This window comes from Alligator mississippiensis, chromosome 4 (genome assembly GCF_030867095.1).
Source record: "Alligator mississippiensis isolate rAllMis1 chromosome 4, rAllMis1, whole genome shotgun sequence".
In the NCBI taxonomy this organism is placed as follows: domain Eukaryota; kingdom Metazoa; phylum Chordata; order Crocodylia; family Alligatoridae; genus Alligator; species Alligator mississippiensis.
Genome location: NC_081827.1, coordinates 165313677 through 165331823, shown reverse-complemented (window position 1 = coordinate 165331823; position 18147 = coordinate 165313677). Strand labels below are relative to the sequence as shown.

The window sequence follows — 18147 nt, the reverse complement described above, 5'->3', positions numbered from 1 at the left end:
AAGTCAGGCAATCAAGCTAAAACTGGGTGCTCCCTCTGCATCACAGCCCTCCAGCACAATTCTCCTCCCATATTAGCAAAGACCTGCTCTCCTCAAAATGCTGCACAAATAGGGTTTGGGGAAGTCCAGTGTAGGTTAGCAGGGTTCTCAAGTTTAGCTTTGAGAAATCTCTACTGTGCTATATATTTATAGCTGGTCAGAAGGGTCCCCATGCAGAGGTGGGGTGGATTCCACCATCATTCCATGGGGGAGCTGCTATGGGTAGAACCAGAGCCGTCCCTAGGGGTGTGTGGGGCCTGGGGTATATCAGTCCGTGCGGGGCCAGGTGGTGGTGAATGGCTGGAGCATGGAACCGGCAGCATGCGGAGGCCGTGGCGGGGCCTGTACAGCACTATCCATGGGGCCCCCCAAAGCACGGGGCCTGGGGATTCACTGCCCCACCCCCCTGGAATAACTCTGAGTGAAACCCTTCTGAAAACTTTGCCCTAGTCACAGGACCTTGGTTCTCCTGGCCTTTGCCTCAGGGAGGGCCCCATCCTAGTTTCAGTAGCCCATTGTTCTCTGGGATTCTTCAGCAATCTTATGCTAGCAGGTGGATTTTCGACCTTGAGCTTTGACTGCAAGTATCAACTCATTGATTTTGCACTCCTGCTTTCCATGCAACCAGGGACACACACACACAACACACTCCCCAGCCAGGATTGTTCCACTGGCAGCATACAGCTGCACACATTTGGTTCTGATCTGTGTATCAGCCAAGCTCTGGGAGCTCTTCTGGTCAAATAGCATTCCCCATGCTTGCTGGGTTGGCTCCTATAATCCTCTAGGGAATGATATATAGCCTCAAGAGCCCCAGGTCCTTCTGCATAGAGTACAAGAAGAGGCTTCAGTGTCTGAAAGGAATTCCTGCATTGAAATTCCCTCAGTGCTTGAAGTTAGGGGGTGAGGGGAAACAGGGGAAAACAGGTTCCTCTGTGATGGGGCAGAGCAGGGTCAAGCCCAGAAGGCCAGTCCTTGGCATTGATTATTTTTCTTTTTATCTCCCCAGTCCCTGGAGAGCTGTGGCAGCACACGCAAATCACCCATGGCCCACCTTCTTTTAAAGGTAACTTTTAAACTCCCGCCAAGGCTCTCAAACCTCTCCTGAGCTTCCAGCCTCCCCTGAGTCCCAACACTGGCTGTTAAATGTTAACTCTTGAGTTCTGGAGAGCCCTGCTTGCTGTGCTTTGCAGGCCTGGCTCCCAGACCCAGGCACCAAGGAGGGGAACCCAAACCCAATCTTCACCAAAAGCACCTGGCTGAGGGACAGGCTGGGACTAGAGAAAATTGATTTGCTGCAGATTTAATCTGTGTTAACACCCCCTCTCCGCTGGCCCAGCGTTAGCAACAGAGTAGGGTGGTTCTCGTCTGCCTGGTTTTTGGTTTTCAGATTGTAGGATCATAGGAAAGTAGGGCTGGAAGGGAGATACAAGGTCTAGTCCAGGTCCCTGCTCAGGGCAGGATCGTCCCTGACCACACCATCCCAGCCGAGTGTCTGTTCAATCTGCTGTTGAACATTTCCAGGGATGGAGATTCTACCACTTCTCTGAGTAGCCTGATCTAGTAATAGGTGCTGGGATGGTAAGCCCCAAAAACAAAGGCCTATAGGAAGATGTCCTCAAGCTGCCAGCCACAGTAGAGCTTTTATTTCTGTAATCCTTCAGCTACTGGGGCAGTGATAGATGTGCAAATCAGCTTTATTGGAGGCAATCAATATGGTGGGACAGGGAGGCAAGACCTTACTACAAGCTGCTGCCTAGAGCTACTGGGGGATGAAACAGATTCCCCTTCCAAGTTGCCGCTGAAACAGACAGACAGCTCAGCTGGAGCCAGAATTGGTTGTGGGGTGTGTCCAGTGGGTCACGCAATACTTCCCACTGGCCAAACCCTCCTGATCTTTGGCTAAAAACTCTCATCACCTTCATTGGTTTGCCTCTATTTATCCACTCTGGCTCTTGATTTATTCCCAGCCCCTCACCTCTCCGATTCTGTGCATTCGGTCTGGTCTCCCTCTCTCTTATCTGCCCTTCCCCTCCAGCCCTCTCTCTCCAGGTGGGAAAGCAGCAGTGTGGCAGACTCCTTTTTGCTGCAAGCACCTCTCTTCCCTGCCCCTCTAGAGTCAGCCCAAGCAGGGATGAGGTACCACATGAGGAAACAGCAAGGCTGTGATGTCTTGTGGGTAAGACCAGGCTCTGGTTGCGGAAGGAAGTACTCTATATGAGAAGGTTGGTTTCTGGTGACTGCAGCCCCACAAAGAGGCTCTGAGCTCTACCCATGAGACAATGGGGAATCTGCTAACCTAAGAGTAGGTGGTCCCCTGTTTGTTTTCCCTTATGCATGTTATTTGGATGATAGGTGGGGAACCAGGAGGCTAGACAAGTCTGGGGTGGAGTGAGTTTCTCCAGCCTCTTGATTTTTAGTGTCCTGTCACTATTTTTATTCTTTTGTGAATTTTAATCTTGTTTCACAAGATGATCTTCCTGCTGCTTTGCTTCTTCAGGTCTTGGTGGGAGTAAAACTTAGAAAAATCCCATGCAACCCTCTTTTCTCCCTCTTCTTGGGGGGCTGGGGTGAGAAGGGATTGATGTAATGGTCTTTTCTATCACAGAGGGCTCTGGGTTGGGAGAGTGTCCTGGGAAATGCAGCCAGGTCTGCAGAGCTGCAGAGCTAGCAGGTTAGCAGAGTCTACCCTGGCTAAGGGGTGGGTAAAGAATAAAAACTAGAAGAGGGAAAACTAAAGATCTGTAGCCAGACCTGCTAGCTTCCCCATCTGACAGGGGTGGAGTGCACACTGCATGAATGCTTGTTTGCCAAGCCTTTGCCTTGCTGCCACTCCCAGCTACCTGCCTTCATGACATGACTCTACTCACTGCCTGTTTACTTGTAGATCATGGTACCACAACACAACAGGGGGCTGCCAGTAGTAATTCCCCACAGCACCCCAGCCTTCACAGGGAGGGCATGAGTGTCTGCACATGAAGTGAGTTTGGGGTCATGAAAGCTCATCTGTACATCTCTGATTTAGTTAGTCCGTAAGGTGCATATTTACCCTGTCTTCTGCACAGAAGAGGTCAGACACTGATAGGCTTAGCTGAGGTCTTAGACAGGTCAAATGGTCCAGCTGACCAGGGCAATGGGAGAGGGAAAGGATTTCAGCAAGTGTGCTGTGGACAGGCTGGAGAGGGGTAGCAGAAGAGATGTGGAGTAAGGTACTGAGCCAGGACGGGGCTTGGGCAAAGGGAGAGAAGATGATGATAAGCCTCAGGTTGGGAGTCAAAGCAGAATCTATGGCTGTTGAAGAGACGCAACCCACACTCTCCTCCATTCTGCCTGGTCTGACCTTGTTTTTTGACATTTAATTGCAGACTTTGTAGCCCATTCCCTGGGAAGAGGGGAAGCTTAGAAGAAGGCTTCACAGACATGTTCCATGACTCAAAGCAGGCAGGGGGGCTGCTAGACTCAGATGGCTTTAGGCACAAGGCAGACTGGTGCTGGGCAGCTGCTTGGCACATGGGGAGCTGTCAGTCAAGCTGTCTGGCTGCCTGGGGAACGATCTGTTTCTTAGCAGGGGCACGGAGGCGAAAGGCTGGGAGGGGTAGATACATAATTGACCGCTGCAGGGGGGAAGAGTGGGACTGTTTGGATTAGGAATCAAAAAGGGTCGTTAGGAGTTTCTGTCTGGAATAACCAGCTTGTGGCAAGGTGAGAAGAGAGGGAAAGAAAAAGGCAAGACAGCATCTCGGCATAGATCTGCAACCTTGACTTGCAATCCTGCGCCTCGCAGGCCTCCCCACGCAGCCTGGAAGGAATCCGTTGTCCTGCTGCAAAGTCACGTAGTCGATGCGTGAGCTCGTCAGGAATCTGGCGAATGGAATCCTGGTTCCCGTGATCTGGGGAGGAAGCCAATGAGCTCCCACCGGGAATGAGGGGAAGGTCAAAGGCCCGAATACTGGCCTGACTCTGGCATGTGTGACAATGCAGTTTGCTTTTTATTATCAGGGACTCGGGGCACCCTGAGCGAATCCTGATGCTCACCAGCTGCTGCCCCTCCTGCACCCTCTTATCTCAGTAGTGAGGGATTCAGATTCCCTCTCCTCCCTAGATGCTTCCCTTAATCCTAGGCCCCGGAGAAGAGAACTGAATGACTCCACATGGCTATGGAAGGGGAGGCAGGAGTGATGGGGATGGACTCATGTGTTGTGAATCACGGTTTTGCTTCTGGTTCTCCCACTGTCCAGTGGTATGACTTTTGGCAAGCTGCATCAGCTCCATGGCTTAGTTTCCCCACCTACCAAATGCTGTGGCTTTAGGCAGCAACTGAAAACCAGCAGTAATGACAATTTAACGTGGCCAAGATGGGCAACACAGGCACCCTTGCCTCCCAGGAGTGTAGATGGGGTTTGTCCACATGGAAAGAACTTTTAAGATCTTCTGATGAAGGGTAAAGGAACATGAATATAAACTTCTCCAGTCATCAGATTTGGAAGCCAGTTCCCCAGCTGGTGGAAAGGGCTCAGAGGGTTGAGCCAATCAGGGCTTCTGCTTCAAAGGGAAAGGATCAAATGTTGGAAGAGGGGGAGGGTATCTCTAGCATGCTGGGGGATGTAAATGAAAGACATGGCTGAAGTTAGCTGCTCTGTAGCTTCAAAGATCCTGGCATAGGCAGGAACCACGATTGTCTCTCATGGGAAGTTGGGAGCTGGTCCAGTGTGTTCTCCCCACACCTGCACTTGCCCGTCCCACCCAGGCCATGGTGAAGGGTGGAAACCTGTGCCCCAGGTACCAGGAGGGCCAATATGAAGCAAAGGCCCTCTAGGATAACAAAGCAGTTTTAGGGAAAAACAGGGTCATGGAGGCCTGGAGACTGGGCAGAGGATCCCGAGGGGTTCTCAATTCCTACACATCCTGCTGCTCCTGGACCAGTCTTCTTGCCTGGGAACATCTCAAGCCGGTTTGCTGGCTTGCCTGAGAGGCTTGAGTGAATTTTAATCTGTCTTTCCCCCAAGGCCCAGATATGCATTCCCGACTCAGGCCTTTCCATTGATCTGGGCCACAGAGGCCCGAGGCCTACTACTGTCCGTTGCTGGGAGACTGTGCACAGACATCCAGAGAATGCCTGGGCTGCAGGGAGTTGACTTTATTAGAGGCCCTTTCAGGCCATTGTCCACTGTAGAGTCCCTGCTGCGGATTAAACACTGGGAATGAGATGTCATTAGTGCAGCTGTCTCTCTTGCTGGGCAGGAAAGGCCAGGAAGGAACAGGACAGACTCTCCCCTGGCCCCGCAGGCCACACGCCAATCTACCCCATCCACCATTGCTCAGTTCTCGCGGGGAACAGCCGGCCATTGGCTCAGATATAACTTGGCTCCTTCCCCCAAGAGAAGCATGCATGTGCTAAAGGAGTATTACCCTTGCACCATCCTAGTGGTCAACCTCCCTAGTGAGGCTCAACCCTAATTAGGAGCTCAGTCTTCCCCCTTCCTCCTGCCCCAGCAGGGAAGACCCTTATTTTCCCTGCATGAAGAGAGAGGCAGAGGTTAGGCCACTAGTCTGGGCCCAAGGAGGCCCAGGTTCTTTCCTTGCAGTGCCAAAGTTTCTCTTTCTCTGTATGACCCTGAGCACATTTTCTGCAAACCAGGTTGCTCCCTACCTCGCCAGGGAGCTGTGAGGACAAACATAACAGCTTGTGAGATGCTCAGATATTATGTGCATGAGGGCACAAAGTTAGATCAGCAGTGATTGGGAAAAGAGAGATGGGACTGAAGATGTAGCGTCCTGAGGGAGGAAGCTCTCTCTGGTCAGAGGAAGCTAAAAGGATGGCGACCCTGAGACAATCTGTATGTTCATCTTGAGGAGTATTGGTTTCCAGGGAGGCCAGTATAAGCCATAGAGGATTGGTTCCCTATGTATCTATTAATCTATGCTGGTGATTACATAGATGCTAGGGTCGGAAGGGACCTCAACAGATCATCTGCCTAGTGCTGGGGTCAGATGACCCCCAAGGTAGGGGAGAGCACCACATCCCTTGGAAGCCCATTCCAAATTTTGGCCACCCTTATCATGAAGTTCTTCCTGATGTCTAGCCTAAATCTGCTCTCTGTCATGGAGGTTGATGGTATGCTGCAACACCTGGAGAGCACATGCCATAATGTTGTGATTGGCACATGGGGCATGCACTGTTGGAACACAGGATGCCAGGCACCCTGATGGCACATAGCACCTTGGGTGCTCAGAGAGTACACCACTAGCAGTGCAAAGGGACAGCTGCAGCCAAGCAATAAGGCTGGGCGGTTGTAGGTGAGGCAGAGATGACAGGGAGGGTTCGGAGGCTCGGCAGCATTGCATCAGATGCTTTCTTTTTAAAAAACGCATCCAACCTGAAAGAGCGGTTCTGTCAACAGCTGCAGCTCCCCGGGGGCCAACACCCTTGCTTCCCGCCACAGGGTGACTCATGGTGTTCTGGAGTAGCCCAGGATCTGACGTGCTGGGACTGTTGGGTGTGAGCCACCAGGTCTCATCTGCATCTTAATACAGGAAGTGTCAGGCCCCAGCTTAGCCCCAGTCAAGGTTGGATGCTGGAATCAGGGGATGCATTTTTGCCTTGTGTTGAGGCAGGAGGCCAGATTAAGGGATCTGAATGGACCTTTCTGGTTTTAAACTCCAATGCCAGGGGGCACTATCTGCGGCTCTGTTTCTTCCCTGCACCGCAGCCCAAGCCTCGCAGATGGCATCCAGATGACACAGTGCTCCCGACCTACAGCTGGACCAAGCTTAGGCCTTGTTGTCAGGCCTCGGACACGCTCACATTCATACTGCCCTCCTCTCACGAGGGCCTCACACACTCCACCCTCTCTCACAGGGTCTCTTTCTCGCATCAACAGCTTATACTGCCTTGCTCCCTCTTGGAGCAGGCCCCTTAGGCCATAGGCTTTACCTAGTTCATACCTTGGTGGCAGACATACCATCTTTTGGGCCTCTCCCGCAACCCTCACCAGGGTAGTGGCCAGCCAATTACCCAACCGGGTCTAAGCTTGCCCTGGCCCCTTCCCGGGGCAACTCTATACATTCAAACATGCTGGGCTCCCAGCCCTCTGGTTCCTCTCCCCCACTGAGGTCCCTACTCTCTGCCCTCCTTCCTAGGGCCACCCCTCACTGGGGCGTTCTCAACTCACACCACGACTGGTGCTTCAGGGTCTCATGGAGACTCTCACTCCCACCCCGGAGCAGCAGGCCATTGTGCTCAACTATAGGTCTTGTTTTTGACCCACACTCAGCCTCCCAGCAGTGGAGGACTTACCGGGGTCAGGACTCACCCCTATATCTTGGACTGAGCCTCCTTACTTGGCCTCTGACTCAAGCTACAGCCTCAGGCATCTGGAGACATATCTAGGCCTACTCCCCTTCACTGGGGCCCCTCATCTCTGCCCCCCTCACTGGGGCCACAGGGCTTCCCTCCCCAGTGGGCTCAGGTGGTCGTAGCCATTCCTGGGCCCAACTACCTCCAATGTTACATTACCCACCCCAAGGTGAGGGCTAGGGGTTAAGGCGCCCCAACCTGCCTTTCACCAGGGTAATAACTGGCCTGGCATTTCCTGGGGGCTCCCACACCACTGGGAGTCCCACCAGGCCACCCACTCCTGGCAGGGTGCAGTTTTAGGTCATGCCCAGGACCAGGAGCCTCCTAGCCATCCCCTACAGCTCGTGCCCTTATCGCCAGGATGTTGCATGGAGCCTTGCAGCCAGGTGATGTTACTGCCTGGGCTGCCAGCAGCCAGCTGCCCTGTGCATGCAGGCAGCCAGAGGTCTAACATGGCTGCCACAATCAAGCACCTGCTGGCTGCTTGGCTCCTCTCTTAAAGCGGCAGGCACCCACAGTGCCCTGCCACACACATTCCCCCTTAAAATAGTTCCTGGGGGAGGTTTCCCCTGTTGCTCCTCCAAAGCAGGCTCCCCTCAAAGCCGGTGAGAGCCCGCAAGTGGCGAGCACCCCAAAGGTGCTCCGCCACACACCTTCCCCCTTAAAATGACATTCGGGGGCTTCACTTGGCTGCCTTCCCTGCTGGCTTTGTCCTGGCTTACTGCAGCCCCTGCCACATGGCGAGCACCCCAAAGGTGATCCGTCACACTGATATATAACTGCCCCTGTCTTTTCATAGTGTTCCAGCCCAAGAATCAAGCGGGGGTGCTTTGTGGAGGGGCAAAGGCACATGTTTTCCTCTACACATATCATAAAGCATTTCTCCTCCGTGACTCTTTAAACCGAAGCGCAGCTCTGGAGCCCTCCTTTGACAGCAGCCCAGGCTGGTAAGGGAAACATCCTGTCCTTCTGAACAGATGCTAACAGAAGGTAGCTATGGATCTGCAAGGGTTCCTAAGTGCAAGACAGCCTGTGATCCCTCATATCTCCAGCAGAAGCCAGCCAGTCCTGCTGCTACCTTAGTGCAGCAGGCATGAAGAGGAGGTGATGAGCTCTATAGCTGCTGGCTGACCCAGGTGAAGTGATTTTGTTAGTTCTCAGCTCTTCTCCTTGTGCTTTGGGCAAACATCCACCTCCCAGAAAGAGCCATTTTATTTGATCTAGACTAGAGTATATGTTACCTGAGTGTCTCCCAATCTTTAATGGAGTTACCTTCACAACACCTGTGGATGGCAGGGCTGGGTGTTTCACAGGTGGGGAAACTGAGGCACAAAGCAGCTAAGGGATTTCCCTGAGGTTACACTGGGAATCCATGGCAGGGCAAGGACTTGAACTGCAGTCTCTAAAGCCCTAACAGCTGCTCTACATTTCCCCCTCATTTCCTACAGTTAGCTGTGCTAGAGCCTCTCCTGTGAACCTCCCCCTCCCAGCCTGCCCATCCAACAGTGCTCAGAGCAGACAAGGAGCAGGGTGGGGGCTAGAGGCTGACTACACAGCAAACAAAACCAGATCCCCTCTAAGTCGGGAGTGTGGGGCCACAGCCTGATTCTGGGCTAGTTTAAGAGGTTGCCTCTCCTTGGCAAGGCAATGCTGTTAGTGGTTTTATTTGTTTCCAGGTCTCAACAATGAAGCCTTTTTTTGTTTTAAATTCCCCCCGCTGAGATGTTGGCAGAGAATTCCTGCCAGCCTCCCCGCAGTCTGCCTCCCGCCCCCTCTCTGTGCACACTTAACACCAGCCACCGGAGAAGGGTTTTAGAGCTATCTGACATCAGCACCCCAGGAGCAGATGATCAGGGATCTGTGGGTGTCTTGCTTGGGATGCCATTGGAAATGATGAGCCCTGAGCTAAGGCCACTCCTTCTCCTTACACTCCTTCCCCTCCAGTCCAGCAGCTTTTTCTGCCTGGACTTTTTTCATCAGCATTTGCTAACTGGGCTTGGCTTAAAAAAGTGTGACTTATTACATGAGCAGAAGTGAGTGGGATTTAACTGGTTCAGTGCCTTGTGCTTGGCAACCCAAGTAAAAGACAACAAGAAATTGTTTTTTAGATATATTGGGAGTAAAAGGAAGGCCCAGGGAGGAATAGGACCCCTGCTAAATGGGCAGAAATATTTGGTGACAGACGGGGGACAAGGCTGAACTCCTCAACGAGTTCTTTGCCTCAGTGTTCCTAAGTGAGGGGCACGACAAGTCTCTCACTGGGGTTGTAGAGAGGCAGCAGCAAGGCACCAGACTTCCATACGTAGATCCTGAGGTGGTGCAGAGTCACTTGGAAGAACTGGATGCCTTTAAGTCGGCAGGCCCGGATGACCTCCATCCAAGGGTGCTGAAGGCACTGGCCGACATCATTGCAGAGCCACTGGCGGGAATATTCGAACGCTCGTGGCGCACGGGCCAGATCCCGGAGGACTGGAAAAGGGCTAACGTGGTCCCCATTTTCAAAAAGGGGAGGAAGGAGGACCTGGGCAACTATAGGCCAGTCAGTCTCACCTCCATCCTTGGTAAAGTCTTTGAAAAAATTATCAAGGCTCACATCTGTGAGAGCCCAGCAGGGCAAATTATGCTGAGGGGAAACCAGCACGGGTTTGTGGCGGGCAGATCGTGCCTGACCAATCTAGTCTCTTTCTATGACCAGGTTATGAAACGCCTGGACACAGGAGGAGGGGTGGATGTTGTATACTTAGACTTCAGGAAGGCCTTCGATACGGTATCCCACCCCATACTGGTGAACAAGTTAAGAGGCTGTGACGTGGATGACTACACAGTCTGGTGGGTGGCGAATTGGCTAGAGGGCCGCACCCAGAGAGTCGTGGTGGATGGGTCGGTCTTGACCTGGAAGGGTGTGGGCAGTGGGGTCCCGCAGGGCTCGGTCCTTGGACCGATACTCTTTAATGTCTTCATCAGTGACTTGGACGAGGGAGTCAAATGTACTGTGTCCAAGTTTGCAGATGACACAAAGCTATGGGGAGAAGTGGACATGCCGGAGGGCAGGGAACAGCTGCAGGCAGACCTGGACAGGTTGGACAAGTGGGCAGAAAACAACAGGATGCAGTTCAACAAGGAGAAATGCAAAGTGCTGCACCTAGGGAGGAAAAATGTCCAGCACACCTACAGCCTAGGGAATGACCTGCTGGGTGGCACGGAGGTGGAAAGGGATCTTGGAGTCCTAGTGGACTCCAAGATGAACATGAGACGGCAGTGTGACGAAGCCATCAGAAAAGCCAATGGCACTTTATCGTGCATCAGCAGATGCATGACGAATAGGTCCAAGGAGGTGATACTTCCCCTCTATCGGGCGCTGGTCAGACCACAGTTGGAGTACTGGGTGCAATTCTGGGCACCACACTTCAAGAAGGATGCGGATAACCTGGAGAGGGTCCAGAGAAGGGCAACTCGTATGGTCAAGGGCCTGCAGACCAAGCCCTACGAGGAGAGACTAGAGAAACTGGACCTTTTCAGCCTCCGCAAGAGAAGGTTGAGAGGCGACCTTGTGGCTGCCTTTAAGTTCATCACGGGGGCACAGAAGGGAATTGGTGAGTATTTATTCACCAAGGCGCCCCCGGGGGTTACAAGAAACAATGGCCACAAGCTAGCAGAGAGCAGATTTAGATTGGACATTAGGAAGAACTTCTTCACAGTTCGAGTGGCCAAGGTCTGGAACGGGCTCCCAAGGGAGGTGGTGCTCTCCCCTACCCTGGGGGTCTTCAAGAGGAGGTTAGATGAGTATCTAGCTGGGGTCATCTAGACCCAGCACTCTTTCCTGCTTATGCAGGGGGTCGGACTCGATGATCTATTGAGGTCCCTTCCGACCCTAACATCTATGAATCTATGAATCTACTTGCACATGGGTGAATTGGGAGTCTGTCAGATGCACCTGTGCAGAAATGACAGATGCCTGATCCTTTGCTACAGTACCCTGTCTGCAACTGTCCCTCCCTGCTCCAGTAGAGGAAAATGCACAGCAGAGTTCAGCCATTGCAGTGTACTGTAGCAGCAGCAAAACATTCGACTGCAGCCAAGAGGACAAAGGTTATGGTAGCACCTCTCCTGGAACCTGGATGTGTGCTGGAGTCAGAAGGGCTGATAGGAACCATTCTGTCCTCATAGTTCTTCTCCATGGCTCGATGTTGGAAGCTTGCCTCTCTCAGAGAATTGGGATGATGGACAGATGAGTGAAGGGATATGGGGAGTTTGTCTGGACTTTCCAGGTCTTGGCTCTGTAAAAATCCAGTCCAATATCAGAAAGGCCTTCCCAGTGGATGACCTCTCACTGGTCTTGGCTCTTATCCTTCCCTCTCAGCTGTCAGCCTTAGGTGTGTGGAGGTGCATGTGGAATGCAGAGTGGAAGAGAACAGCAAAGTTTTCCTAAAGATTATCATGGTCAGGATGGGGATGTGGGATGCTGGGGTTTCCCAGCTGAGCTGGGGGCTGTAGGGTTCTCCAACCCACGAACTAATCAGGGGTAAAACTAACTGCCACAGCATATCATCAGAGTCACAACTGTGTTTATCAGCAGACTGGTGATGTCAGTTTCCTGCCAAGGAAGCTTATCTGATCAATTACAAACCAGTCCATAAGGCAGGATCAAATTCGGGTTCCTCTCCTAGGGCTAGTCATAGTATTATTTCTTCTGGGTGTTTGTTCATTGTCTGCAGGGAGGGACAGAGCACAAGGAGGAAAGGCAGTGAGAGGTGCCCTTCCCAGTCAGGAAGCCTAGATCTTACCTCCTGGCTAGTGATTTATCACAGGCATTTAATTTACCAGTGAATACTGGAGAGTAGATAGGGTAATGGTGTGAGGGAGGAAGGTGAGCAGGGGTAATTTCTACAAGCCTCACCCTCACCCTCAGCTTTTCCCACTGACACACTGTTGAAATTAAAGATATATCGAGACCAGTACCAGTACATCCTATATTGTATGCGTTACCCATGCCTGCTCCGAGTGGCTTTCTGACCCCTCCAGTAGTGACAGGGCAACACAACAGTTTCAGTTGAAATAGTCAAGGCATAAGTTCCCACTGCCAGCAACCCACTCCAGGGTATGGTGCTCTATATGGCCTTTAGCTTCCTGAGGTAATACCAACAATAGCCCAGTCTTGTAGACAGCATTCCCTCTAAGCTGTGTGGTGTGCGTGGCTGTGTAGGTGCGCTCATACCATGCTACCAGGCGTGCCTGCACAGCCACGCACACCACGCAGCTTAGAGGGAACGCTGCTTGTCGAGGCTGTAGTCAGATGCCAACTTCACCCATGTTCAGGGCTAGAATTTTGCCTCTACCCTTTATATGGAAGGGGGCTTGTTCTGTTAGGATCCCAGATTCCTCCACTAAACTAGGATCATTTTTAGTTAGAGCATTGGTCTGGTTCATCCTTAGACTGTAAGGTCTTTGGGGCAGAGGCTTTCTCTTTCTTACGTGAATATACAGCACCTAGCACAGCAGTTCCTTATCTGGGCTATGGCCTCAAGGCACTCTGTCTCTGCTGGAATCCCACTCAACCAGATGCTGGAAGGTAAATTTACTAGGCTGATGAACGTGTCCTTGGGGCATGCCTGAGTCTGGATCTTGGGATACCTGCAGCTAGGAGACACATGGATTCCTGGTACAACTACCTGCTCCCTGGCAGGTTTCACCAGCCCTGTCAGATGCCTTGGAACAGTTAAGTAATGGGGTCAGGAGCCCAAGGATTGTCCCAACAATCTTTTGCTTTCCTCCAACATCATCCAGCGGAGCTGCAAAGAGCATTAGCTCCCCTAACCCCAGTTGATTCCACCGCCCTATGGGGCAATTTAGGCACAGAAAGGCAAAGTGACTTACGGATGTCATACAGGATGATACTGGCAAAGATAGGATTGGAACCCAGGAGTCCTCGGTGAAGGGAGTTGCTATTGACTGGCTCTGCCATATAGAAATTAAACATTAGCCCATGGAGCCTGGGCTAATGGACAGTCACCTGCTAGCTTCTGAATGACCTCAGAAGGTCTGCTTCAAAGGACTGTGCTTTTAAGGGGGTGCAAACTAAAGATTTTGAGAGGTTGAGTCAGGGAGCAAAGGGCAAGGCATGCAATTTCTATTCCAGGCTCTGGAACAGGGGTGGGCAAAGCCTGGCCTGTGGGCTGGATTGAGCCCATGGCAGACTCCATTGTCCAGCAGCCCCTGCCCTCGTCGCTAGGGCCAATTTCCCTGGAGACCCCAGGAGCAGCAGCCTGTGACAGTGCAGGGCCGGGGTTTCCATGAAGACTAGCTCCAGCAGCGCTGACCGGGTGCACGGCTGGGCGGGGAGCTGCTCCAGGGCTGGGATCTTGCAGCCGTGATGGTGTGGTCTGGAGCTGGGGCAGAGCTGCGATGGGCAGGGGCATGCAGGTAGCAGGACCATGCTGGCACCACTGCAAGATCCCAACCCCAACCCCAGAGCAGCTCCCTGCCCAGCCGCGTTCCCTGCCAGCATGGCTGGGGCAGATCTCCATGGAAACCTTGGCCCTGCGCTGTCATGGCACTGCCACTACTGGGGTCTCCATGGAAACTGGCCACAGGGCAGGGGCTGCTGGGAAATGGAGCCCAGCTGCTTGTCTGATCCACCATTTTGCCCACCCCTGCTCTAGAATTTCCTCTGGAGCCTACTGCAGCTCAAACACTTGACTTCTCAACAAGCTACGTTTCAGGAGCTATGATGTAGGACTGGCTCCTTCCAGATCCTCCAGACATTCCCCAGGTGCAGCACCCATGAGGGTCTAGAGGCTGGATGTAGCTGTTTGGTGCACACTCTTTCCCTTTTCACCCTTGCACCTTGAGACTCTTCTAGAGAGGGGGAGGACTGGGTAAGAGGGCATTCAGAATCAGAAGATTTGCTCAAGCCTGTTGCTGCACAGGTGAGTATGTGTGCTGGGAGTCAGGCAGCACGCATACATCCCTTCTCTCTCCTTGTCCCACCTGCTCTAGGGTCAAAGCCAAAGGAAAGTGGAGGTGCCACCTGGGCTTCTTAGTAACTAGTTTTGTTTCTTGCCTCACCAGACAGAATTCCCAGCTCAGTCCCAGTCAGCTCCACCCCAGACCCAGTACGGATCAGGCAGGCTGTGAAACAGAAAACATTGAAGCAAACGTCAAGTTATGCAATACCCCTGTACCCTGGGGCCCTTGGAGACCTGGATAACTTCCAGCCCCATACAGGTCAGGGTGCCCACCCTGCTGGCTGTGTGAATCAAGTCTGTTTAGTTTGGGAAAGCTGGGATTTCAGTAAACACGATGTAGGAGTGCCAGATTGATGCTGCTTCAGGGTTTTTTTGCCACCATCCCTTAGCTGTGGGAAAGGGCTGTTGGCCGAGTGGGGCAAGCTCAGCTAGGCTTATAACCTCTGAGTCCAGTGAAGTAAAAAGGAAGAGCGTGGCATGTAAATAGAAGATTGGGAGACATGGTAGGAGCTGGGGAGCGGTACACTGGCGTCCAAAGGAAGAGATCAAAAACAGAGGAGTTCTCTGGGCCTGTGGGCAGGACTGATAAACTGCCTCCTGCTCAGTTACATGCAGCAGAGCAAAAGGACTGGCACCCAGTGCAGGACTGACTATCCCCCCAGCAGCGTGGAGCTCAGAGCTGCAGCCTGGCACTCAGAGCAAGCTAACAGGAGGGGAAACTTCCAGAGGTGTCAAGTGAAACGGAGCAGGTTGGCTTGGTCACCTCAGCTAGGCAAAGAGGAAAAAGAATAAAAACAGACTGAAGGCACCACTGCTTGGGGGAATGAGTGAGATCTATTTTTAACAGCCTTTTTGTCTGTCATGCCTAGGAGGCAGCTGATGGAGGGGGTGCAGCAGGGTCTAGGTCTGTTCAGTTTTCTGGGTTCCATTACCAGCTCTAGGAAGGGAGGCAAGGGAAGTCTCTTGGGTTAGTGCAGGGAACTTAGATGCAGGTTTCTGGGGCCTTATTTCCAGCTCTGGTGGGGGAATGGGATGTAACAGCTTGAGCAAGGCACCTGGAGGCAGGACTCCTGGGTTCTATTCCTGGCTCTTAGAAAGGAGGGTGTGATCAACTGCTAAGACCTATTTTTCAAGTCTTAGAAGGAAACCAGGGATCTGTTGGTCTCTTTGTTTCAGCTGACTGGATGGCTTGGGAGAAGAGTCCCTGCCCTTCTCTATGGTGAAGTTTCTCCACCTGTGAAGTGGGCACAATGGATTAATCTGCCCTCACCTGCCCAAGGCAACATTAAACGTTACCTAGTGTTTGTGACTCAGCCTTAAGTCCTTGCATGTCAGGCCCCTATTAAGCCTCACTTGCTCCAAAACTGGACTTATAAAGTGCTGCATGCTGGAGTGTGATGTTGAGGGACTCTCTCTCTCTAATTAATCGACAGAAGTCCTTTGTTCCACTGATCACAATGCAGGGGGAATGGGGGTGGGGAGGGTGAGGAGAAAGGTCCCGACACTCAAAAGCCATCAATCCATTCGGCCTCCCGCTGCGACCTCTCCTCGCCATGAGCTTTTGTACAGGCCAAGGAGGGGGTTGAGAATGGGGTGGGGGTTGGACAAAAAACAAATTGCTCTTTTGCAGGGTCATCGCCAAACCCAATTGTTCTGCCCTGTTGTGGGGAGAAGTTATACAGGAAGCCCATAGGAAGCTGTTGAAAGCAGCCCGGAGATAAATGGATGTTACTTTAATCTATGACATTTCCTGTAGAGACTGACACTTCCGAAATGTATCCGGTGTCCAAAATGTGTGGGGAGCAAGTCAGCGACCCGCAGGATATTAATGCCAGCCTGAGTACATTTCTAGAAGGGGGGCAGTAGCAGGGGGCATGTGGCAGGAAATCATAAACTTTCCAGAGAGCTGGGGGGGGGGGGGGGGGGTGAAGAAGGGGTGGGGAGTTAAACTTGGCTTCAGTGAAGCTGGACTGGTCCTGAGCCTCAATAGCCATTTGTATGGGTGTCTTTCCCCATCTAACTATAGCAGCCAGCTACTAGCAGGGGGTATAACAGTCAGACTGTACTGCTCAGCTGTGCCATGCTCTCAGCCATCCCTCCTGAACCTTGTTGTCTGCTTTGAATCCAGCAAGGCCCCTTCATAAAGATAAATCCAGCCTGTCAGCTGTATTTCCATTCCCCTAATCAGTTGGCTAGTCCATCCTCCCTGCTTCAGACCAGCCCGGCATGAATCTATCCCAGAGTATTTCTTGAATCTCTGCTGTAAGCCCCGCCTGACACTGCCAAAGTGCTGGTGAAAAAGTCACCTGCTCACACACACCTCATACATCATATTTTACTGTAACTTTTCCTTTGGCTTTGGGTGAGTATTTAAACAGCATGTGCCTGATTTACAAACAGGCAGTGGGTGTGTGGGTAACCACCGGAACAGAAAAAAAGAGATAAATGGATGCATAGATGGGAGGAAAGTCGGATCTGGCTGAAAGGTGCTTCCAGAAAAGGTTTAAGATTCACTAGAAGCTGTATTGAAAAGGCTTCATTTTTTTAAAACCTATTGAGAACTGCTGTCAGGGTCCTGAATGTCCCTTGCAACAAAGGATGGCATCACTGCTACATAATACCATCCAGGTCTTTATTGTGTGCATTGCAGTAGTGTCTGGAATGGGTGAGGCCCTGTGAGTGCATGTGTTGAGAGACAGTTCAAGATTATTGCCCTGTTTTTATAGCCAGGAAATTGAGACCCAGAGGGATTTCAAGGCCAGATTTTCCAATAACTCAGCTTGTTGAGGGTTTAAACCCCTTCAAAAATCTGACCCCATTGTTGTGTTCTAAATGGGAGTTGAGCTGTGCAAAAAAATCTGCCCTCCCACCCCAACGCACACATTCCCTGTGACTTGCTCAGTGTCCCTGGGTAGCTTGCAGTACAGTCTGTAACAGAACCTAATCTCCAATGTTTCTGTTCAGCACCTTCGCTAAAAAGCTAGACTACACTGGACGGAGGTAGAGAACTTCCTAACTACCAGGGGAGTCCACATCACAGCTCTGTGCCTTGTCGAGAAGTGCCCCCAAACTATGGCTCAGCATGGTTACTGCCTAGGAGTTGATTTAGGGCACTGCACTGTGTCTCCAGCCCTCACAAGGGTGAGACACACATTCAGATAGACTAGTGGCTCTCAACCTTTTGGGGTTCAAGGCACCCCTTGTTAGACTCAAGGCACCCTTGGAAAGTGTCAGCTCTTAGCTTTAACTTGCTTCTTGACTACAGAAAAATAATGGAGTAGTTCTTCTGTTGCAAAGAACTCAGAAAGCCCCAAGTGGGTCACAATGGTTTTGACACTATGGATTCCTATTGGAAATTTTTGGGTTTATACTATGAATCATGTAAGTGGATGCACACCTACCGGTGCTAATATTGCCTGGCACTCTTAAAAGGATTGCACAGACCCTTTTGAGAATCACTGAGACAGATTCAATGCTGACCCATCTCTCCAGTTGGAGCCCATTGCCTCTGTCTTCTCCAAGCTCCTACCACCTTGGCTTCCCACCCATCTCACTGGCTCCTTCTTTCCTACTCCCATCTCAGTTTGCACAGGGACTGATATGAAGCTACTGCATCCCTCCAGCCCAGAAAACCACTATGCCACCCTCAGTCGCCTCTACCAGGACTGTCAGGTGGTGCAAGGCAACCTGGAAATTACCTACTTGGGAGCAGATGCTGACATGTCTTTCCTCAAGGTGAGTGACTCACCACAGAAGCTCTGTGCCTTCTTTTCCTGGTTCCTGCAG

General features: G+C 51.9%; 1 protein-coding gene across 2 annotated transcripts in view; it reads left to right on the top strand.

Moving 5' to 3' along the window:
• Window positions 1-18147, top strand: part of ERBB2 (erb-b2 receptor tyrosine kinase 2) — a 51747-nt gene that overhangs the window by 5149 nt on the left and 28451 nt on the right. Inside the window, exons 2-3 of one of the 2 annotated variants that reach the window (XM_014603659.3) lie at window positions 1049-1105; window positions 17945-18096. In XM_014603659.3, coding sequence (XP_014459145.1) covers window positions 1049-1105; window positions 17945-18096 — 209 coding nt within the window. The remainder of the gene's footprint in view (window positions 1-1048; window positions 1106-17944; window positions 18097-18147) is intronic. The other variant, XM_006275439.4, reaches the window with a different exon arrangement.